Source organism: Trichoplusia ni, chromosome 22 (genome assembly GCF_003590095.1).
Source record: "Trichoplusia ni isolate ovarian cell line Hi5 chromosome 22, tn1, whole genome shotgun sequence".
Taxonomy (NCBI): Eukaryota; Metazoa; Arthropoda; class Insecta; order Lepidoptera; family Noctuidae; genus Trichoplusia; species Trichoplusia ni.
In genome coordinates this window covers 11,557-36,679 of record NC_039499.1, presented here as the reverse complement: position 1 = coordinate 36,679, position 25,123 = coordinate 11,557, and the positions used below count along the sequence as shown (strand labels likewise).

Sequence of the window (25,123 nt, the reverse complement as noted above, 5' to 3'; positions counted from 1 at the left end):
TGCTTTTATAGTTAAGCTTGTTTGAAATTACATTTAAGCAATTAAGACAATCAAAACCGAGATCCGTCAAAAAAATAAAGCCTATACCTACTACCTACTTAAAAAATGTTATCCTATCCTAAATTTGATATATGAAAGAAACCTAACGCACAAAATTCAAAAGATAAATTTATCCATAAATTTTCAATGATGAATTTTCGCTACGTTTTCAATATGATGGATGGGGCTCGTAACAAAAATTTAAACAATGCCAAGGATGAGCTCGGTAAGGAGATGATGAATCGGGCATCAAATATGCAAACAAAATGCAGCCAATCAATTAACTCCCTTCTCGGGTTTATTAAGGAAACTTGAGGACTTTTAACTGGAATCACGGGAACGGCTTAGAAACATGAGATATGAGAAGAGTCGTGGCAAAACTTTTCCTGGCTTGCTGTGTAGGTCTATCTATATATTTTTCTGACATTTCTTGAAACAATAGATAGTGCTGAAGTTATGAAACCCAGGCGGTGTAGAATAGAAAAGATAAATAATATATGACAAGATGAATTGAAAAGTCAGTTGTAGTGCCTTAATGTAAACAGTTAGTAACAGGCCCGTGGAAGCGAAATCTTTAGAATTAGCGGCGCTCTTTATTCAGTGTAAAAAAGCAACAGGAATGAGCAGTAGAGTTCACCTTTGGGATATATGTACGTTAAAACAAACTATTCCAAAACGTGTGTGTAAAGAGAACGCCAGTCTAAATTGTAGAATACATGTTTGAGTAAAAACATGTTTTCCAAAACAACAGACCGCAACGAACGGGTGCACACAGACTGTCCAACACACTACGTCTTAATACATAAATCCGAAACAAAGGGAACCTAGCGTAGAATCTAAAAGCCCAACTGCTCACTGAGAATAATATAAACTATTAAGGCCTAAGGTATCCTTCTTGAAATTCATGATTTGTAATTTGATTAACACAAATATAAACATCAGGTACTTTTAAAATCTTATTTTTGGTAGTTCAGTTGGTGAAGCCTGTGTGCATTATCATACTTTACTATACACAATAGAACGGGTCAAGTGCGAGTCGAACTCGCGACATTACCATGTCGTTAATTTTCATCATTTTGTTGTCTCCGGAGAAAGTCTTTGCACAGAATTGGACGCTCACACAGAGTAATTAAACAAAAAAATGTGGCAACAGAAATACAAATATGAAAAAAAAATACACTATGTTTTTTAAGATACAGCCTGGTCACAAAGACTTCGCCAGGCGGGCAGGTAGCGAAGCCTCAGTAATAGGATTCCCTTTTTATTCTTCTGGTACAAAACCGTTAAAAACAGGTTAGTAAATACGTAATCCAAATATAGAGTCACTGAAACTGCAGTGTATACTTAATCTTATAATTGAGCCATTGGCTATATGCTACCGATTCCGATGTTACTAAGACTTTAAACTGGATAACTTTGCGCTTGCGACCGATAGACCATGAATGATGCATTTCCTCCATTTCCAGCTCCCCTTGAATCAATCTGCCAACTTGCAAGAACAAAAACAACTGCGAGAAACTTAATTCGCTGTTCACCGTACGAAATTGGTAATTAATTCGTAATCATGAAGTTTTATGATATAACTAAAGAAATATAATTAAACATCTTGTTGATTAAATCAGCATCAAAAGTTTCGCCTTTACTCATAAGTAAAAGAAGTTACCTTTATGACGTGTCATAGTCAGTGTCAGTGAATTAAAGTAAAAAAAAATATGTTTTTAAAATTCGGTGACATAAAAAGTTACGCTCAGGCAAACGGCAATTTTCAATCGAAAATAGAGGAAATCTTTGATTCGATTGTATTTTTCTTAATGTTTGTTATATATTTATGTAAATAGGTGAAAGAGTTAAAGTCTATGCTACTAGTTAGTACTTATGTATTTGTTAAATATCTATCCTATTCAAGCTTTTCCTCTATAGTATTCTCCCCAAAATATTCCAACGAGACCTCCGAAACGCTGCACAAGTGCACAATAATTTGACAAAGACAACAATGCCAATTTGAAATTCATGTTTCTCCAACTGAAATATTTGTATAGAACTGGCTCGAGCGGAAACTAATTTGTTAAAGTGTATCATTTTGTTGGTCGTAAACATACGATGCACCTGTGTCGTGTCTGGAGAGGATAAAATGACACGCAAATTAATTGAGATGTGGTGCATGAAGGCTTTATATCTTTCAAATTTTTAGAGCAAGGAAAAGAAAAATTAAAAAAGAATTCAGAATGATGTCACCCCTATTTTACACTTTATAATAAAAAAATAGTTACTAAACCTGTCGTACTAAGCGTCAAAGACCGCAAAGATGTATGGCAAAGCAAGGAGCTACACGGACGCTATTATCGGACCTTTCACGGGGCCGATGTAGATTTCTTAGCGTCCGTGGCCTGGCTACGCTTCGGAGATCTCTTTGGAGAAACCGAAGGGTTTGTATGTGCAATTATGGATGAAGTTATCATGACGAATAACTACCGAAAATATATAATTAAGGATGGTACAGTTGACATCTGTCGGGCATGTCACTGTCCCGGTGAATCCTTGAGACATATAGTTTCGGGATGTTCTCGTCTTGCTAACGGTGAATACTTGCACAGACATAACCAAGTGGCCAGGATTATCCATCAGCAGCTTGCTCTGAAATACAAACTTGTGGAATCTGAGGTGCCGTACTATAAGTATGTGCCCGACCCAGTTCTCGAAAGTGGTCATATCACACTGTACTGGGATCGATCTATCATCACTGACAGGACTATTGTTGCCAATAAGCCTGATATAGTGGTGATCGATCGATCAGAGCGTCGGACAATGATTGTTGATATCAGTATCCCCCATGACGAGAACCTCGTGAAAGCAGAAAAAGAAAAACAATTGAAATATTTGGATTTAGCTCACGAGGTTGTCGACTTGTGGGAGGTGGACTCGGCAATCATTGTCCCGATAGTCGTAAGTGCCAATGGCTTAATAGCCAAGAGCCTCGATCAACATCTTCGGAGGCTCTCGTTGGGCGTCTGGGTCAAGGGTTTGATTCAGAAAGCGGTACTTCTGGACACGGCGTGCATCGTGAGGAGGTTCCTCTCTCTGGAGCCCTGACCACCGGCAGCTTGGGCCCTGTTCATGTTGCCGGTTGGACACTATTTTTTATATTTTTAAATGTATGTTGTTTTTTATATATATTTAAAAATGTAATTTATATGTATTTTAATGAAATAAAGGAAATAGTTACTATATTATTATGTTAGCTGTTTTCACCGGTTTAATTTGAGGGTTTTGAAGTAGTACGCATTGACCAGTGTAGCTTTTTCCATCGTTCGGATCTTATGAGTTATCTTTTGCTGCCACTTGCTGCCTCTTGTTGTCACTTCTGCCTTTTTCTTTAGCAAGTGGTACTTCCTTCTAGGTCTTCCCCTCCCTCTTCAGCACCTATTCGTCAGCCTTCTTTAGTAAACCACTTAACTAACTTAAGACGGATTAGTTCTGACCATAAAGATTAGCAACAATTACCTATTTACTAAAAAAAAATCAATGAATTATATATTTTTTACATGCCCGAAAAATAAATAATCAATTATTTTTAAAAGTGACATTTAAAAAAAATAGGCCCCAAAAATCATTAAATTTCACCTAAATAAAAATCCACATCAAAGGCTGAATAGCTAAGCTAAGTAAGTGCTACAAACAAACCGTTACTAGTGCGTTAACCAACAGGTTTCTGAGATGCAGTGTAATTAGTTCACAAGTTAATTTGTTTCATCTTTGCAGTCGTTTCACGGCGCTTTGCTTCGGAGATGTTTCATTAATCTCCGGCGGCTTTGACGCTTCAAACCTTTAAGACCTGTGTATCTAAAAGGAAGTAACTACAGGTTTTTATGACAACATTTCGGGATTCCAGTCTGCCTTGCCTAATTGGGATCCTGTCCTTATTTTGTCACCAAAAGGTGTTTTGTTGGTGTTGCTGAAATTCAAAAGCTTAGACTGTGAAAAATTTGAAAGTATATTTAAACTAGCTGTTCTGCGCGACTTTGTCTAGAGTGGTTGGGAAGATATTTATTTGGGTGATTTTTAAATCAGACTAATAGTTTTAGTGGGCAAGCAACTTCTCCCTGTTTGTATAACATTTATCACTGATCTGCTTCTATTGATCGTATCATCTATACTAATATATAAAGCTGAAGAGTTTATTTGTTTGAACGCACTAATCTCAGGAACTACTTTAATGCTATAAGCGGCTATCTAACGTTAGCGATTTCTTCAAATCGGATCCGTAGTTTCGGGTAATAGTGTATAGGTCTGGAATTACAGTACTTTGGATGATAAAAGTAGGGCTTCTGGAGGTGGCTTGAGGAAGGTGGCTTGTTGGACGCGTGAGGAAGAAAAATGCCAGAAAAGGTGGTCTATTCTCAGTATGTAATTTTATTGATACTAGACTGAGACGAAGATAGGATGACGGATAAAATAGGGATTTTCACATTTAAATCACAAAACTGCTGACAGAGTTGCATTCGTAATGAATAGAGCAATAAATTATTTAAGTAATTGCGATTTAAATACTGTAAAATGCTACAGAGTAACCTTTTAAAGAAGTAAATCGAGATCTACCGGGATGTGCACTTACAGATATAAATTATTCAGTTGGCGACTAGACTACGAAATTTAAATGTCTTTAATAAAATGAAGCAGATTTTCAATGTAACGGAAAAAAAGATTAGAATTTAATTTTAGACCTTCCAATACGAGTTTCTTCAACAGGACCTACCACAAAAAATAGATAATATTGTTTCAAGTGGAGAAGCGAGATAGCGGCGTCTCTCTTCCAAGCCGGCAATATGATAGGCCATTTGGGTAAGTATATTTTAACACGTAACATTTAGTTTCGCAGTCCAAAAACGTCATTTCTATAAAGAAGAAACGTCGAGCTCTTTAGGTTTTCAACTGATATCAAAAAGTGTTTTCAATTCGCCTTCATGTTTTTTTTTTCTGTTTGTGACCTCAGATCTTCGTACTGGATGACCCGAATTTGTTTAATCCCCGATTTTGGTCCCGTAACCAAAGGGTCAATACGAAACCCTATTAATGAGGCTCCGCTGTCTGTTCGCCCGTCTGTCACCAGGTGTATCATGATACTAAACACAAAATTCGAGTTTCAGCTACAATTTTTACGGAGATACGGAGTTTTTTGGTGGGTGGCAAACTGTGTTTTCTTTCAGCTGGTGGAGTACCTCTCCAGCAGCTTCGTGACTACCACTAAGATTTCATATCAAGGTAAGGATCATACCCTTTTTTCCAAACCACTCTATCTCTCTATATTTCGGGATTTTCAGCCACGTGTGCCCGATATCTGACAAGATAGTCACAGCACCATCGCCAAGGGCGACATTGGCAAAGAAGTTACGAGTAAAGCACAAAAAAAGCAAGAGTTTCTTACATACGATTTATTAGATAAATTACACATTTTTAAGTGTATACAAATAACACGGCATAGACTTATGAATGTTGTACAACGGTTTAGGCACATTTAGTTTACAGCACCACTCAAGCAGAGAATAGGAAACTTCAATAGCTGTAAGCTTTAGGCACATGACAGACCTTAGGTTCAAATTTAGAGTATGTATGGACGATTATCAAGCGATTGCTTCAATTTATTTGAAAAATGATAACACCGATTCAATTATTAATTATACGAATACGAATCGATTAAGGATTAATCGGTCTATCTTCAATCAATAAAATTTGAATCGATTCTAAACTTCAAGTCAATTATTACAAGATGTTTAAAAATGCAATAGGAGTGAAATCATGCATTGAAAATTAATTGAAAAAAAAAGCCACAATCGCCAATCAAACGCCCTCAAATACAAATCACATACTTATTTAGATTAATGCAATAATGCGTATACATTTACTTAGGTATAGTTTTAATATTAAATCAATCGTAAAAATTGTTATGCGTATTTTTGACTCTGGCAATTATTTAACAAACAAAATATTGCTAAAGACGGGTGGGGGGGGGTGATAAATGCCTTTTTAATTTGTAATGTTTGAATATAAATATGTAAGAACAGGAAGTAATGATAGTAAAAACACAAAATAAAAAAAGTGTTGTAATGTAATTATATTTCTATTTTAATATAGGTTGGTGGTATGAAAAGTTATACTTATTGAAATAAGACAACTTAAAAAGGGTGTAAATAATAAAATTGTTTTAATTATATTGAAGATAAGTTAAACAAGTATTTTATAGTATTTATACGTAAATGCTGACAAACATTGGGCTCTTAGAACAAAAATATATGAGAATGATGAAAATATGATCTAATTCCGACATTGGAATAATTTTGTATTTTTTTATAAGAGTGATTGCCAAAGTTTTGCTTTATCAGTCTAGCTTAATTTTATTTTTTTAGTTTTTAATTTCTTAACATTAGTATTCGAATTTAGTTAATTTATCAAAATTCATAAGATCTCGTTCCTCCAATTTTATGAAATTCACATACTTTAGACCCAATAATTAATCATAATTTTAGTTAATTTTATTTTGTTAATTGGGGCATTTCGATCCCAGCTTACATTTATTTGCCTTAGGCACGCAATAGCTAAAAGCCATTAAAATGTGTATAATAAAATAATAATTTTTAATAAATATAATTTGTATGTATTTTTAAAATTAAAGACCAGTATAAAAAAAAATACTTTTTGATAAAACTAACGAGATTTTCGTTACCAGATCGCGCGGACGGCTTACATGGAATATGACATAAATGACATTAGATTTTTTGTATCTTTAAATAAATACAAAAATGCAACAACTCTATAGTAATAAAATGAAGATCAGTAGACATAAGATGTTTGCTTAAGATCTATTTTGTCGTTTAAGATATAATAATATATTACTTTATAGAATAATTTGTATATCGCAACGGCTTAAAAATGTTTTCAGTGCATTTCTTGCTACAGTATATATTATAGGTCAGATGAAATTAGTAAGTTGCACGTATAAAGGCCCTGTAGAAGATAGCCATTATATTTTTTTAAGGTTAAAATTTGTTACATGTCTGCTAGCTCACTTCTGTCAATAATAGAGATAATTTCAATCTTAACATAAATGGTTCCAATATTAATGAGTAACAAAAACCAACCTTATCACTACAGCAATAAAGACGCTCTTACTTTCACACAGTAGTAACATTTAGTAAAATACATTTAGACAATAGAAAACTTACACCAAAAACATTGAGATACTTCAGACGTACTTAAACTACGTGATGACGTAATAATATCAAATAACGGAGACTAATAATAATGAATGAAACTTATTGTATATGTATTATGTACTTCGTGTTGAAGCGATGTAAGCATTGTGGTTAGTACAGGCCAAGCAGACCCAGGAGGCATTTCTTGTAGTGGCCGGAGCAGTCGCCCTGGAAAAATGTTGAATATCACATGTTATAACAAGGAACAAACGTGGTGACGTTTAAATGTAGTGATGCTTTGGTAAAAATAAGTAAGGTTTATTTTATTTCCAGTGCTTCATTTTTGTAACGACTCCTGCACAACGAAATTTATAACTTTGTACCTCAAAAACAAATCAGAACAGTCATCTGTGGAGTATCCAAATGATTGTCAAAAGCGTGTACAATAGCGTTTGGCGCAGTGAGTGAAATTTACAGCCAGATATATTCTTATCCTCAAAAAAATAAAGAATAATAAGTCATAACACAAAAATGTTATGAGAACAAAAACATACAACCAACTTCAAATAAAAACTACTGCACCGAACTTGTTGGCATTCTTATGGGACTAAATGACGGCTGTTTCAAGTTGAATAAAATATAAACAGCAAAATTAGTTCATACAATCCGAAAAACCCACATAAAAAAGTACAGACGAATTGAGAATCTCTTCCCTTTTGAATAAGGTTGAAAATCATTAAATACGTTAACAATTTACCTCTATCCAGCTTTGCAGTGTCTCTCCGTACTTAGTCTGGAACATGTCCGAGATATCTCCGAGGTCGATCTCGCTGCGCGTGACCATGACGCGGATGAGCTGGCGGTCGTTAGTGCCGAGGCCCTTCATCGACTTGTGGAGGCGCTCCGCGAAGAACAGTGGCTTGTTGCGGACGATTTTAACTGTAAAAAATAAATTTGAGAAATATTAACTTTGACGTCTTGTTTTATTTCAAAGATGTAGAAGATCGCTGCCAGGAGTTGATATGAAAATATACAAAATATATTTCACAAACACAGTGTTCGCAATAAATGATTTGACTTTTGTCTTAGAGGTTGTTCAACAACTGCATCTTAACAATTATCTAATATTAACTTAATGTAATTTTCACAATGACCTATACCACTATAACCTACGTAAAGTAATAAAAAAAAACATTTATCAATAAATATTTATGTGTATAACTGTAACGCGTGGTATAACATTGTAAAGCGTCCTAGCGATAACATACATAATATATCTACTTACATAGTTAGGTATTTATAACTTACCGATAGCTCTCAACGCCTTCTCAAGGTCACCGGAGAACTCAGCCTTGATGGCATCATCAATATCATGTCCTGTGAGGAACTGGTACTCGTTGAATATAGCCTTCAGCTGCGGGAACGAGCGGGAGCAGAGCACTGCGTTGAAGACGGATTCGTCTGTACCGAGGCGAAGCTCACCTGTTGAAGGAAAATGTTACTTAGCTGAGTGGTTTCAGGGTCGTTTTTTGTATGAAATTATTTTAAGTTAATTGGCTAGTTTTTTTTTGTCATAAAGTAGTGTTATTCCGTTGTATCATTTATTCAGCGAATACAAAACCTTGTTTTTTTTGTCGTCACTGGCCTGATATTATTGTTTGTAAGGATAGAAGCAGAATCTAATCAGATCTTTTAAAACAAACGAGTTTATTTATTTCATATTATAAAGATCCTTGACGTTAACACTATCGTTCATCCATTCTTAAAATCTTTAGCATAGGTCACGTAAGACATTCATCAAAGTGTGACTAAATTGCATCAGTGGGAGTCATTAAACTTTCATAGCACTATAAACAAACCGTATACAAAATACGTCACTCTTGATGACTCATCAAAACAAGTGACGTTTGCACTGACATGTTACCACGTCACAGTTGAACGAATGCGTTAATCATAACAGCCGGCTTCAATGAAGGACAAGGTTGAGTAATGCGGGGGAAGCAAATCGTATGATCAGACGTATTTAGTGAGTCATTAGGTACTATAGTGGGATCAAACATTCAGAATAAAGATATTAGTCACTGAATACGTTGTAACCTATATAAAAACAACAAGATAAGATTTTAAAATCGGGAAAATTAAAACTTTACAGCCATTACTATATTGGGATTAAACATCAAGAATGAAATGAAAAGACATTTGTCACTGTATTGACTGTAATCTACATAAAAATAACAAGATTTCAAATAATCAGGTAAATGAAAACTCTCACAACTTATAAACGGCAGATTTTTATCAAACATGTCTAGGAACTAGGAATACTCACACATCATTTACCTTTAGTACAAAATAAACTGAAACTAAAAATAAGTTTAAATCGGTCCCTCCGTGCGGGAGCTATGATGACAAACGGACATTAATGTCAAACTTATAACACCCCTCTTTTTGCGTCGGGGTTTAATAAGAATCGCAAGATTATATAGATTAGTTCAGATACACAATGTATGAGAAATATTTTTTTTTTCTTTTTATTTAAGAGCTTTACCGCTTAGCGACAACACTATTCTGAGAAATATTTAAGAACATTGTAATTGGTATTTCCAACTACGCATTTGTGACTTTGATAATTAAACGGGAGGAAGATAGATAACTACTAATAAAGTAAACAATTTTTTAACTAATTATTTAAAAATAAGAACTGTCTTTACGTAAATCAATGTTGCGATAATCTGGACTTTTTCGGTGTTTTTCAGCCCATAAAGGAATCCAATTTTTTTTCGTAACAATCTGAACAACAGGGCCATCAAAGTCAAAATAAATCAAATCAAGTCAAGTAAATGAAAGTTACGTATGATGAGAGAGTCAGCATTCAGATGCTGTGACTGATCCGCACTAATTACCAAGTGCATTGATCTGAATGTAGGTTATTAAGTGAGATGCGAAACTGGTTCAAGGTTTCAACATATCGGGGTTTTATTTGTCTACACGAACCGAACAAACCGATCGTGGCTTAAGTTATTATAATAAATTTAATGAGGTCTAATTATAAATTATTCATTTAATATTTATCTTGAGTGTCCCAATTAGTTTCAAACGATACCAGAGTCCTTAATCATAAGCTAATACGGTAGCGGGGTCGCAAGATAAACTAGTCGGGCTATACCGATAAATACGCGTGAGCAAGGCCTTACTAATAAATAACTGTGGCCTAAGTACTCACAGTGTTTAGAAATAGTTCTGAAAACAGGAACGAATCCCAAATTCTAGTTTTCTCTTTCAAGGGCGCCTTTTTGAAGCTCGTTCGATACTTTTAATTGAGGATATTCAGAGTACCTAGTGCATACAAGGTGATATATGAAAGAACAAAATTACCTACTGCTAATTATCGTTCCAATATATTTTAATCTTGCAAACAAACAAGTGTAATGCTTATAAAGTCAAGGTGAACGCTCTTGAACTGAGTTCGATTCGCACGTAGCACATGTGTTGTCAAGTCAATACAAGCTAAGTAGGTACATTATAATCGGGAATTTATTAGTTTAATTGCTAAATAAATATAAAGTCTTTCTAGACTTTAAGATAACATTGGGACTTATCAAGATTATTATTTTATATACAATACAATAGGCATCCGTCTTGACATTGTATTAGTCAACCATAGGGGAATGGAACAAAAAAATATATATATACGTATATGAAAATATTCAACCCCACTATAGCTTAAACACCAATACAACTACGTTACACAATTTGTATTCAACAAGTGCGTTATGTTTTAAACAAATGACACACGAGTTTGCTTCGGAACATTACAAGGACATGTCAAACCGCTTTGTATTGCTGACAAGTAGTCAATGTACCGCGAAACATGGTGTTAACATATTTACATGACATAGTAAAGTTAAGAAACTTTTGTCTAGTAATAGGTTAGGAATAATATTTTTATCAGCTTATTGAATTGGGTGTTAATTAAAGAAAAGATAGAGATAAATTAAAGAGAAATTACAGATAATAAGAATAAGAAAGTGAACATTAAAATCTAGATATCTATACTAATATATAAAGCTGAAGAGTTTGTTTGTTTGTTTGAACGCGCTAATCTCAGGAACTACTGGTCCAAATTGAATAGACCATTCATCGAGGAAGGCTTTAGGCTATAAACCATCACGCTGCGACTAATAGAAGCGAAGATACAATGGAAAATGTGAAAAAAAACAGGGCAGGTATAAATCATAACATATAAATATCTACCCACGGGGACGAAGTCGCGGGCAACAGCTACTAATATAATACTATTACTTCAGTGTCTTCTAGGAGTTGATAAAAATAATACAATAATAGGTAGTATACTGTAAGAACTGCCAGAAAAACGGCCTACTTGAAAAGAAAACTTATTTTTTTTATTTAGGTAATAGAAATATAATATCTATTTAATATCAGTTTTTTGTTAATAATTCAAGTTATAATAGTTAGCAAGACACGAACGAATCAGGTCAGAACGAACAGTCTAGTCTAGTCTATACTCTAGACTATTGTAGCCGTAACAAATAGTTCAAGGCAAACAACGAGATCCGTCCTATTATAAGGCGTAAGCGATGAAAAACAACTTTTGTTTTTTATTTATATACGTCACATGTTATAAAGACAGGTATAATAAAGGTAAACTATGCAATCAGACAAGATATTGTAAAAATAAAATATGTTTTATAATTAATAATATTTTTCTATATAGTCCAAACTAAACTCTAAATTCCTGCAAGCAACTAGTGTCATTAATTAAACACTTTTTACGATTTTGTTATCATAATAAAAGCAACTTAAATGCATAGAAATAAGATACATTATGTAAAAACTCACCAGCTTGAAGTAAACTTCTGGCATCTTCTCGCGCCTTTTCTTGATCTACATGGAAGTCTTCAGATCTATTACCCTGGAAACCACAATTGGACAAATTAGAATCTAACGATGTTTTTTTGAGTTCAAATACAAAATTTGGAACGTTTCCAAATATCTACAGAGGGTAGTAGTTTCTAATAAAATAACATCAGGCTACTCTGGGGCCAAAAATAAACTTCAAGATTTCTTTCAGCCCTCGTTAATTTCTACTAAAACTTGGTCACTTAATTCCAAGCTCGCATTTGCATCAAAAAGTAATGAATGATTCCAAATTTTAGTTTAAGTTAAACAGATACATACCATGGAAAGAGAAGTCATGAGCCTCTTGAAGTTGCCAGATGTATCACCACGCAGGTCGTCTTCTAAGAGAGTTCCGTACACTGTAAATAAAAATAAAATACATCAAATCATCAATTTAACTGGTACCACTTCTTTGTAGCCTTAAGACAAGGCGAGATTTGAAATCAAATCCCAGTATGTATATTAGAGATACACGTATTTCTTGCACTCCAATTCTATGAGACATTGATACGACTAGCCTCGAAAGAGACTTACAGCAGTTTTGCGACCCTATCCTGTATTCCATTTGCAAAAGGATAAGTTGAGTGGTAGTAAAACACCATTCGGTAGTAAATAACAGAAAGCAACGTCCGCCCTCACTTCAGTAGGTATACCTAACTACCTACTATACAAAACCTCACCTACAAAACATCCAATATTTAGGTTTCCAATTTTAGGAGCTAATGTACATCTTTAAAATTTTATTTCTACGATTTGTTTTCATGCGAAGAACATCAATGATTCATAAGTTGAAATTATTCGTCTGGGAATCGACCCATGAGACATTCACATTCGCTTTCACAGAACAGGACACACCCTTATTGTTTGCTCGTACTTACATTCGCACAATTGGGATCGATGCCAACATAAGAATAATAAGTAATGGAAAGAAAGGGCTGTCGTTGACGTATAACAATAACAGTTCGATGTATTTCTTGTTGGAGTTATGCCCATATTATTTGTTCTAGGAAAGCTGATAGTGTTTACCAAAATACCAAATCGATGTGAGTATCAAGAATCATTTTTCCGTCATATGATTCAAAAGGAAAACTGAAACTTCCTGGGATTGATCTACCAAAGTACTGAATGTAATTCGGCATTTACAAGGCCACTAATATCATGTATCTTATCTATGGATTCCCCTAACGACAATTCTGCTCGCCCGCTACTCTACTAGATAACAAAAATGACCATCAACAAAAACAGTTGACTCATAACCATGACTCCAAAAAAGCATAAGTACCAGAATGACGTCATTATGACTTAACTATTCGACGTTTGGATACGACCCAAATAATATCATTCTGATGAAAATGGGCGTAAAACATGCCTATTAAGTGATATCCAGCCGCATAACATGTAACCTTGTGGATAATATGTAAGAGAGCTCGTAAAAGTATAAATTAATTACATTAGCGCTAGACTCCTGGTGTAATTTAGGTAACATCCCCTAAGAGTGCTTAGAATCGGTCGTGTTTTGTCTGCTTTCATAATATTAAATGGCGACACCGAAGTCATCAGCAAATACGCTATTTTTCTTCTCTGAACCTACTTTTTCATTCACTAGAATGACTGAATACTTGACATTTATGGGCTTCAAGACGCTCTGACAAAAATTAACGAAGCGTATAATTTGCAATTGTACTAGAAACATTGAAACGGTGTTATTTTAGGCACGTTCGTAGGAAACAGTTCATTAGTTAGAGCATCACACGCCCAAGGACTCGCGGTCTAAGAAACCGCTGGTTTTTACTGCAATTTACGCAATTTCATACCAATTGTTTTAGTTAGTAAAGATTGGTTGTATCCTTAGTTAGAATATAAGAATACTAAAAAGATCTAGATAAGAAATTTGGAAACCAGTTCTTAAAGATCATACAATTACTATCTTTACTTATGAATGAATAAAAAAAAAATTGTTAACTTATTTATTTAGCCAAGGCTAATCATCACCTTTTGTGGCAGTTTTAGCTAGCATGCGAAATTCCTCAAAACAAGGATAATTTCTGATCATTTTACAAGTCCCCAGGGTATAACCGCTATTAGGGTTTTAGTAAAAATAGAAGCTACTTACTTGCAGTATAAGCTTGTTTGATGACATTGATCTCGTGGTTGGACATGGTGCACATGACCTCGATGAGCACGTCCTCGTCAGTTCCGATTCCCGCGATGGCATCATGTAGTTCCTTCGCGTAGAACTGCGGCAGTGGAGTCATCAGCGCGACCAACAGATCCTCAAACTTGCCACTTGTTTCACTCTTCAAGTCTGACACGAGATCCTAGTAAAAAATATACGCGAAATTAAGTTCTGGCTTTTAAAGAGACTGGAACCTTTTTTGGAATCAAACTGCAATGATTTCGAAGTATTGCATTCCGATTTCTGAGTTCAAGGAATAAGTAAAATAACAAACAAGATCTGGGTCATCACGAAAAAATCCGTACTTTTTAATATTAGACCACATCATGCCATTGAAAAGAAACTGAAATTCGATTAACATAAATCAAACAAAAGCAATAAGGAAATAGGAAACAAATTACAAGTAATATCCACTCTTAGTGAATCAGGAAATCGATAAAATACCAGTAGATACTATTTATGAAAACTCGAGTACATTTAAATATAATAATGCGTAACGACAAATTCATTTAATAAGAAGAAAATTACAGGAAAACGACTTAAGAAACCTATATGTGACATTATAAATAAGCATATGTTTGTTCTAGGAATTACGATGTAAATATATACGTGTACATAATAGCGTTTACCTATGTACTTCTCAGTACGAGGATCAATAGACTTGGCAAGTCATGTAGGGATATCTATAGCCAGCATTTGGGGGAATAATGAGGTTATACGAAATATGGAGTAGAACAATGAAGATTGATTGGTTCCGATGTAACAAAAATATGTCAGGACAGTAATAGGACACTATAAAGTTATAACGATTATATTTTTGGTTTAGAAGATGTGATGAAAAAGAAATGTGAATATTGATACTGCTTTTGGAAATTGACATCAAAAAATTAAATGTTTGTCGGTTTAGAGATTTCCATTGTTTTCTATATTTTACCATAATATATCTTTCATTTCCATATATCTTGACACTTCTAGCGTTTCGGAAATTTGATAAAAAGGAAATATATTGCGGACTGTATTGTAAAGCAGCTGCTAAAATAGATAGACAATTTTGTGAATACATGAATGGATACTTTTCGAAACACAAATATAACGCATATTTTAGGTTCTACATAATAAGAATGATATATTGAGAAAAGCAATGAACCCCCATCTCACGGTCGATGACCTTAACTTCTAGATCAAGAGCTCTATTGCAATGCTCGTAAACTTTGGACGACTGCCGAGTCTTTATTGCCTATCATACTAGCATCTGCCCGTGATCTTGCCCATGGGCAAGAAGCAACTGAAACTTTGAGTGATATAATAATGATTGCGCTCGATTCTTTTAAATAGAAAGACAAAAGTCGCTGACGCAGACAAAAATGTAGCAATGAATATTTGGAAAACAGATACTAAATTCTGTCTAAAACACGATTTTAGAATTCCTGATGGCAGATCTCAAAAACGATGAAAATAAATTGCATTTCACAAACGAATGGCAAATAGGCTATTAAAGTAATGTAAAAGTGTGCATGTTTCTATTTCAATACACAGAAAAACAAATGTTTCGTGTCGGAATATGCATGTATCGCGTTTACTAGGTCGTCGAGGAACAAACATGCATTGCAAGCAGCAAGGCCTTTGTAAAAAGTAATGAAGTAAATACGGTAAGGGTATGGCTGTGCGACAATTTAAAGAAGCTTTAAACCAAGAAAAAAGAAAAATTTAAAAGGGAAAAGTATTTATAAGAAAAAGTTGGAAGAAAAACCACATGTTGTATGGAATCGGAGACTCATCTTGCCCAAACCCAGACATGCCTAAACTAAACATAAGAATACTGTAGGTATTATTATTATTTATACCCTGTTACTTAGTAAAATTAGTAATAATATAAACGCTGTTTGACGTAACACAGTAAATATCAATTAACTGACCAACAATATACCTGACACATTTCTTAATTAAAAACAAATTGGAAATGGCTGGCTTAATGAATTAATGGATACATTTAGTGAATTGGTAAACTTTGTCCCCTAAAGACTGATATTTATGTATTTACCTCTATTTTTATCGATCTATAATAACAATAATGACCTTAGAACTGAATACCTAAATAAAGAAGGATTTATGCCACCATGAATGCGTCCGTTGTCTCTTTAAGGTATAAAATAGCGACAGATAGATATGTAAGAAGACCTTTTATGGTATGAAAAAAGGTAAAAGCATAAAAGGTCTTCTATAATCTAAGGGCCTGACAATCACACTACAACAAACACAAGTGGGCACAAACAATATTTACAATTGTACCTATTATTCAAATAGGCCAGCTCATGATCATAACTTATCAAGAATTCTAGAATATTCCGTCCTATTTCTAAGTTGAACGGAAGCTACCTGTAAGTAGCTGAAGTACTTTACAGTGAAGAAATACGGTAATTGAAGATAACTGGAGTACAGCGTCGTACAACACTCAGATTCTTATCAAAGTCAGCTGTAAACAAAGGATGGGACGATAATCATCTTTATGACTATCATATTAACTACTAGTTTTTAATGACGTCACAATAAGCACCTGTACCATGTTTTTTTATCGTAGGAATGTTGCCATTCCCAACCAAAAAGTATTTACTCCAACAGTGAGAATGAACCGAACTGTTTTTAGTAGTTGGTGCATCGTGCTTGCACGTGACGTTTTGCCCTTGGTATGGGTTGAACAATTAGCTTACAACCCAGTAACGAGACCAAAGGACAATTGCCTTTGTGTAAGCTAGACGGTACTCAACAATTTGCTTAGCGACAAGGGCGTCTCACTTCTACACCAGAAATCCCGTTTTCGGATCTCATAGTACAGGCACTGTTTGATATTTACTCATCAGTGGCTTACCTCAAAAAGTATTTTATTTCGAAGCAATAAAGTTTATTTTCGCACTTCGTTTTTCACATTGACGTGTGGTCTACGGTACGCAACGAATTACCACATGAATGTAAACATACCTCGTGCCTCATCGTGCTCTTTTGTTAATGATTGAAAACGTTTTTATAGTAGCTTAATCACACATGAATTTTATAGCCATACATAATAAATTTTAACGCGGAATTGCGCTTACATAATACCTACATTATAGAGGAATGTAGAAACTTGTTCGATACGATTTTGGAGAGTTACCTTAAGAAAGGGCATATAATTTAATATTCTTTCTTTTTTAACAGGGATCAGATATCCTATCCAGTACAACAAACGTTGAACAAAATAGCTTCAATGCTATCGAAATCTGCCCTTTTTACAGAAATTTCATTCGACAATTCAAATCACATACCCAAGAACATTCAGATTTAAACCAAGCATTCAGAATAGCACTCCGGCACACCCCCATATATAAATCCTATGATGGGATCAAACCCTCAACACCTCACACAGAGGTCATTACCGTAAAAACCACTCAACCAAGCCGTACACTGGAGCATCTATCAAAATAACTCACCTTTCCATATAAAGTCTTGAACTCGAAGGCGATTCTGAGACGCTGTTCGTTGGTGCGTCTGGACAGGACGTGGATGATGGACTTCTCGTCTGTGCCGAAGCCTTTCATGGCCTTCCTGAGGACGGCGGCATCTTCGCGAGGGTCGAAGGGATTCGCGGGCACTACGGTTGGTTTCGTCTGAAATAGAAGTTCGTGTTAAAGTAATAGTCCTTAAAATGGTAAAGTTAATTTAGTTTGTTTATGATGCCTATTTTGGTGTCTTTGGAGCTTTTCATTCGATTTTTTATTACAAACTCCAGGCTATATGGCCTCTGCATCCTTAATGCATCTGTCTTTGCTGACGGCTACTTGAGACCAGACCAGTAAGGAGTCGAGATTGTCTCCCCATGTTCATGGTTTTCTCGTAAACTAAAATTATTCTGGAGTCTGAATTCAAAATTATTAAATAGAACCATTTCCACGTTATCAAATGAGTTTACTTTTAAGTGCACAAGAAAATTAAAAAAGAAATGCTGTTCTGATTGATTTAGATTACATTTACAGACGTTTTGTAATAACTTATACGATTGGAGTCAATATTTTTCACAGAAAAACATTTCTAGATAAAAAATACATTCTACATTATATGCTACTTCCACCAAACACCTAATGATTGAAAATAATGTATCAAGCTAAAGGTATCCAAGTGTCTGGATGAAGAGAGAGGAAAACAAGTGTGGTTTAGTATTTAGTAAGCCCGTAAGCCCAACATACTTTAGCAAAGGTGTTACTTTAAATGCTCGTATCAAAGCTAGAATATCAGTACCCTACCCAAACCAATATAAGCAACAGTTGTACATACTACACATAAAATTGAAAGAATAGGCCGTCAATCGATAAAGTGAGATGTGGAAACTGTTAAATTTACAATAATGTTATATTTCTGTAGTAAAAGCCTTTGACGTAATTTACACGTGAAAAGCAAGCATTTAGAGAAATAGAGAGAAATCATGATATGATAAAAACATAACAATAAAGTTCTTTATACAATCATGACTTTCGAATCATAATATAGTTGTTGTAGCCCATCGATACGATATTAAGTATTTACTAATGTGATAGCATTCCATGTCCAAGTATTAATCACGTGTTGGTTATAAGTGTAATGATACAGTATAAGAAGTAATATCATTAAGTGGCATTGTTATCTATAAGGAAGAATGTACATTACTGTAACTACCTACCTAAGTACTGACTGAGACAAAATATGATTAATTTGGGAATCCTTTGCTGCCAACGAATTGTTCAGCGTATATGGTAGCTTGAGTGGTATTAAAACGGGACGCAATATATAAATGAATGGAAATGACTGACTCTACTTGGAGGACTGTGTGCCTTATCAGGGGAAAAACCTATTCCAAGTCGGAGGACTGCTAGGAAGTTTATGTCGCTAATTGGTTAACTCTCATAGTGCAGGGACCTTAATTACCATCGCTTAAAAGACTGTTGATCTTTTCTACTTAAATGATTTAATGATGTTTGAGCAAATAAATATTTCTAATTCAGATTCCGATGTAATAGATTCAATGTCTATGCCTATTTATAGACATACAACCAGCTGCAAACACCAGGCAAACATGAATAGTCTAAACGTGCGTAAACGTGCACTCAAGCATTTAACTTGTTAGCTCTAGTTATGCGTGATGCACGATTGTCTCTCAACGGACACAATTGGAACAAATAACATATCATTGAAACACATAAAAGAAAATAAATACCGTATAACGAAACGATTTGAATCCTCGCCGTATACCAATTGATGCTCTATAGGCACTGCGCATACTTGAATTAGATGTTACAGAGGACATATTAATTCTCAATACTTATATTAAACAAACGGGAACAGTCGCATCACTATTTAACACCATAACACGAGATTATTACAAAATGCCTGGTTTACAGGTGAGAACAAAGATTTTAGTGATCACTACATCCATTGTAGTGGGGACCAATGCCAAGACTGAATCGTTGGTTGCTTTGATAAATGTACTGAGAGGCGAAGTGAGCATAACAATGTAATTGCAGCAAACTGTTCCTTGAATAGAGTCACAGTACGAGTAGGTACGGACGCCAGCCTCCTGTGTTACTCTCAATAATGTTCGCAACGAATTTAAATTGCAAGTTTCTTTTTTATTTTGTTCAAATATATGGCGACTAGTGACACTGGTTGTTTAGCTGGTTGCTAATATTAGGCAGTCTCGATTTTGATTATCCCCTTTTATTATTATTGGCCATTGGAGTTCCTCTGAAGGGCAAAGGCCTGGTTTTCCTCTCTACATTTAAATTGGTCTGTGACTCAGTCCTATTGGATTCAAATGAGTTCGCGGTAACGATCGACGATCTAATATAAAAACAAATACAATATTAATCAAATTAACAGGATAATTGGGAACGTACCTATCAGACAGCTAATAATGCCTGTAACACGAAATATAAGCCGAGAAAACTGAACAACTAAACAAATTCATTAATTTTATAGCATATTTTTTGAGTAACAATCAAAGCTTAAATGACTTAATTAGCCTTTGATTGTTATTGTTTTGATAGATAAAACGCGGTCAATTTAGTCTCGTAAATATAAACATTACAACAAATGTCTAGCGAGTCGGATCGTTAAACCGCACTATTTGGGACAAAACAAAAGGACAGGCAGGCGAGGCTTGCCTTTATAAGAGTTGACCTTAGTAATATAAACTCAAATCGGGACTCAGGCTATGAAATGGCACCGTGCATGAGTAGTATTTTGTCAGTTGACCCAGGTATCGCTGGAGTACTGGACGACATAGACTCCCAGGCCCCCTCCACTCAGGTGAGGTCGGAGTGCCGCTGGGTCTTTTTAGTGGGTATACCTGGAACGCTGTTCACCGCGGAGTCCCACATACCCCTCTCTCGCCCCCCGGCGGGAAGGGGATGGGATAGGGAAAAAAAAAAAGGTATCGCTGGAGTGATAGTTGAGGCGGACCTTCGGGCGCTTCATGCCGATGACCGGCGAAAAGTAGCCAAGGATCAGGTAAAGTGGATCTCTCTCGTATCAGACGCCAAGACACAATTCGGATCGCGGAGCCAACGGAGTAAATAAGTTGGCAGTTATTAGTCCCTGAGAGTGACGTTTTGGAACCATGTAAATTGACAAATAATTTTTATTCCAATGTCACTGATACACCTGCTCTATAAAGCGAGAGAGAGGGGAAAAAGATGATTAATATTAAATTAAATTAGTAAATAGGTATTGGAAAGGCAAACAGAAATGATTTCATATAATGTAATGTTTGTTTTTATTTCTGATAAGAAACAGGATACTCAAAGGCCTGAGCTGCAAGCTGCGACTGATAGGCTTTTCCAATTTTAAATATAAACTATAAAGAACTCAATGGCATGAGTGAATAAAATAACATCAAAATATGTCATATGTTATGTTGTACATAACCCATTCCAATAACACATATTTAATTTGATTCAATAGCAGTTTTATATCATGTTTTTTTCGGATGTGAGCTGAAGCATTATAAATTATGTCTGTGATTAAATTCGCAATACTCATAACAATCTAGTGCTCTGTAAATTCAAAGTTATCTAAAGTATTTTCTTGTACTATGTGAAATGCCATGATAAACATATCTGATCCACCTGACCATGTAATTGAGCCTAACATGTGCAATGGAGGTTAATTTTTTTATGGTAGATGAATAGAATAGTATTCTATTTCGACTATATTGATATACAGCAATTAGGGATACCCGTTTTTTAAATATTACAAGTTTTTACAACGCAAATTATGGCAAGACAATTATAATTAAATTAATGAACAGATTCAAGTAACTCTAACAAAAATTACTGAACTTTTGAATCTATACTTCTATACTAATATATAAAGCTGAAGAGTTTGTTTGTTTGAACGCGCTAATCTCAGGAACTACTGGTCCAAATTGAAAAAATATTTTTGTGTTGAATAGACCATTTATCGAGGAAGGCTTTGGGCTATAAACCATCACGCTGCGACTAATAGTAGCGAGGATACAATGGAAAATGTGAAAAAAACAGGGCAGGTATAAATCATAACTTATATCTTCTACCCATGGGGACAAAGTAGTGGGCAACAGCTAGTACAGTATAAGACTGAAGACACTAAAAAAGCTTAGCTCCTGTGAATATCCTAAAAAAACTACAGAAAAACACAAACAAAACCAATAATGACCATTAAACTAAATGTGCAAAATAGACTGTTCTGCAAATTATATTAGCCAAATAATCAAAAGCTGATAATAAAATCAATAGAGCATGCAACTAATACCAACCATGCATCAAGCCCATGTTTTGCTTATCACAATAAGTCGCTTAATCAGATTAGCACAATGGTAAACAAATAAACAATAGTAGATTACAATACTATTTAAAAAAATATATGTGAAAGTATTCAACCTAGAATTATTGTTTTTAGCATAAGTACTGAATTGATAAAGGTGGATTAAAAAAGGTGTTAACATACCTGTGCTGTTTCAGGCACGGATGATACACTGTAAGCTTGTTGACTATGACTTTGTGACTGATTATGTTGCGGATAACCCTGGTATTGGTTAGTTTGGGGGTAGCCAGCTTGGGCATTCCCATGAGGGTATCCGCTTTGAGCTTGCTGGGGATAGCCCCCTTGAGCAGGAGGATAGCCCTCTGGGGCCTGGGGATAGCCCCCTTGAGCAGGATAACCCTGGCTACCCTGAGATGGGTACCCTTGAGCAGTGTTTGGATAACCCTGACTTGTTGGATACCCCGAGCTTTGTTGAGGATAACCCTGTGATACCTGAGGGTACCCTGGACCACCGCCAGGCTGAGGTGCTGGGTATCCCATGGTGGGAAACCCTGGCATTGGTAACGGGTTCCCAAAAGACTGTGGGGCTGTGTTGCTAAATCCAATATTATGGAGGTATTGCTGTTGCGGGTATCCTTGGCCCTTGAAGGAAATGAAAATGACAATCAATTCATTGTCTACCTAACAATAGCTTGTAATCTTAATATTAAATAACTTAGTTGGAATTTTCTGATTTCTCATTTTAATTAAACCTATAACCAGTGATTGTCTACTCATATTGTGCTGGTGAAATCATGCTCTATTTTTCATTCATAACACACACATTATAATCATAATAATATTGATATTCTATACACAACCATAACTAAAGTTAAAAAGTAGGTCACTTTATAGAAACTTTTGACAAATTAGACTCTTTGAAATATCTATGTACATAACAAATTATTTCAAAAGTTGGTTTACTTTGTACATTTCATACAAAATTAGAGTCAGAACCTATAGATCTATTACTTCCATATAAACTAACATTATTATTTTTGATAAAACTTAAAGTAATCGTTAAAATACCTTCTTTACAAAAGTCTTGATTTGAACTATTACTTTTAGCCGAGAAAAAATCAATATTATTGTGATAAACAAAGCAACGGCCTCCCAAAATACGCCGATATCGGATAACCAAACTTTTTACACACCAACCGGACCAATTCGTCTCAAATTTTAACAGCGCATTACGAAAGACCTTCACACAAAGCCTAAACTAATAACTACAAAAAAAGAAACCACTTACTTGCTGCCACGGATTCATTTTTAGTCAACTTTATCGGTGCCGAACTTTTAAAACACTGAGCGAACAGCTAATGTCTCCAAAATTTGTAACTATAATGACTACACACGCACGTATGACTAATTTTAATGTTGCACCATGAGCACTCCAAGAGACGGAACGATGACGTGAGCTATTATTTTCCTGCTTGCTTTTCGCTGGGAAAAAACAACTTTCTGTGTGAGCTAATTTCAATGACTTGAGCGGGCGACTTCGTGACGTCAACAGAGTTCAGAGTTGGGTTGGTTTCCAACTGTCAGATGAATTTGACAGAGCAATGGTGAGATCGGTTTAGAAACCAAGAACTTAGTCGCAATATAATTGAATAATTTCATAAACATTATAAATTATAATTGCAAAGATGCGAATAGAAACAAATGATTAACTTAGACTATACCATTGTAAAATAGCTATTAGGTAAATGATTTAAAATAACCAGCTCATAAAAGCTGAAAAAGAAATATTTCTAACTACCGAGAACAGTTTCCGAACGAGTCTTAAGTACTAACTTTTAGATATGAGAGGCGCCATTTTTGAAAAGCATAAATTTTAAAACATTTATTTTATTTTTATGTAGTTATTTTCAGACAAACTAACAACAAATGCATTTACTTAGTTAGGAATGGATCACTTCGTTATAATATTCTAACATTCTATTTAAAAATAAAAGATGTTCAATATGGTACTAAAATTGACTTATTTAGACAATATTACTTGTTACTTAATTGGTAACAAACTTGTCAATAACTTATCAATCATACTAATTTTTCCCTCTACATAATAATTTCGTCATTACAACAAATAAAATTTGAACAAAGTTAAAGTACTTTCTTTTTTACCAACTTACTTTCGTAAGGGTAAATTATACGGCAGAAACTGTAACAAACGAAGGAAACAGTCCGTAGTAAAATAAAATAATAAACAGTAGGATAAGATAATTATGTTCATAAAATCATTTATAGCTATTGAAGGAGTCAAATAGACAACCGTTACGAAACGAAAGAAAATGTCGTTCGGTTTACTTATTACTATCGAGATAGCAACGGAAATCCTCTTTGATAAATTCTTAAATTGGCCGCTTCATATCTTTATACTTACAATGCGATAGTGATCGTAATATTAATCAATTACCAGCTTACATAAGAGATTTCTAAGGCCAGCATTTTTATCTTACATTTAAATTATTATACAAAGAACTATACTTTCTTGTTGAATAATTTGTATCAATATATTAGATACGCTTATAATATCTTGCGAACATTATTTTATGCTTTAGGTAAGTTGTACCTACTATTAAATATACATTTTTCTGTATTATAAGTATAGTATTGATGCTACGCTAACTACTTACGAGTTTGTCAAGTCATTTCATATTAATAAGGAACATTTGAATATGATGACAAATTATAGGTACTGTATCTTATATATTCTTCGGAAGAAAAAATATATTTTATTAGTATTTTTGGAGGATGGGTTTTAGGATACGAACAATACTCATTAAGTGCTTTTTCAAACTTTTATACGTAAGGAACGACTCGCACTGAATTAGCTGTTGTCCAATCTATATATATCTATACTAATATATAAAGCTGAATAGTTTGAACGCGCTAATCGCAGGAACTACTGGTTCAAATCGAAAAAATATTTTTGTGTTCAATAGATCATTCATCGAGG

The 25,123-nt window shown here is 34.6% G+C and overlaps 1 protein-coding gene across 4 annotated transcripts; it reads right to left on the bottom strand.

Moving 5' to 3' along the window:
- Positions 1-6,129: 6,129 nt before the first annotated feature.
- LOC113504468 (annexin B9-like) lies at positions 6,130-23,694 on the bottom strand. Of its 4 annotated transcripts, none has more exons than XM_026886762.1 (9): positions 23,414-23,694; positions 22,309-22,767; positions 17,784-17,960; positions 14,257-14,461; positions 12,423-12,502; positions 12,084-12,156; positions 8,535-8,708; positions 7,984-8,165; positions 6,130-7,454 (listed from the first exon to the last, which is right to left on the bottom strand). In XM_026886762.1, exons 1-9 carry the CDS (start codon positions 23,429-23,431, stop codon positions 7,398-7,400), a joined length of 1,425 nt encoding a protein of 474 aa, XP_026742563.1. In that variant the 5' UTR covers positions 23,432-23,694; the 3' UTR covers positions 6,130-7,397. The 4 variants fall into 4 exon arrangements, with proteins under 4 accessions (XP_026742563.1, XP_026742564.1, XP_026742566.1 ...); XM_026886763.1 differs by having other exon boundaries at positions 22,618-22,767; positions 23,414-23,693; XM_026886765.1 differs by lacking the exon at positions 22,309-22,767 and having other exon boundaries at positions 23,414-23,691.
- Between the last annotated feature and the right edge of the window lie 1,429 nt (positions 23,695-25,123).

Coding starts and splice junctions, on each gene's coding strand:
- LOC113504468 (XM_026886762.1), bottom strand. Junction 8,166..8,534: donor GAAGGCGTTGAGAGCTATCG/GTAAGTTATAAA, acceptor TATTTTTTACAG/TTAAAATCGTCCGCAACAAG. Junction 7,455..7,983: donor CACTGCAAAGCTGGATAGAG/GTAAATTGTTAA, acceptor ACATTTTTCCAG/GGCGACTGCTCCGGCCACTA.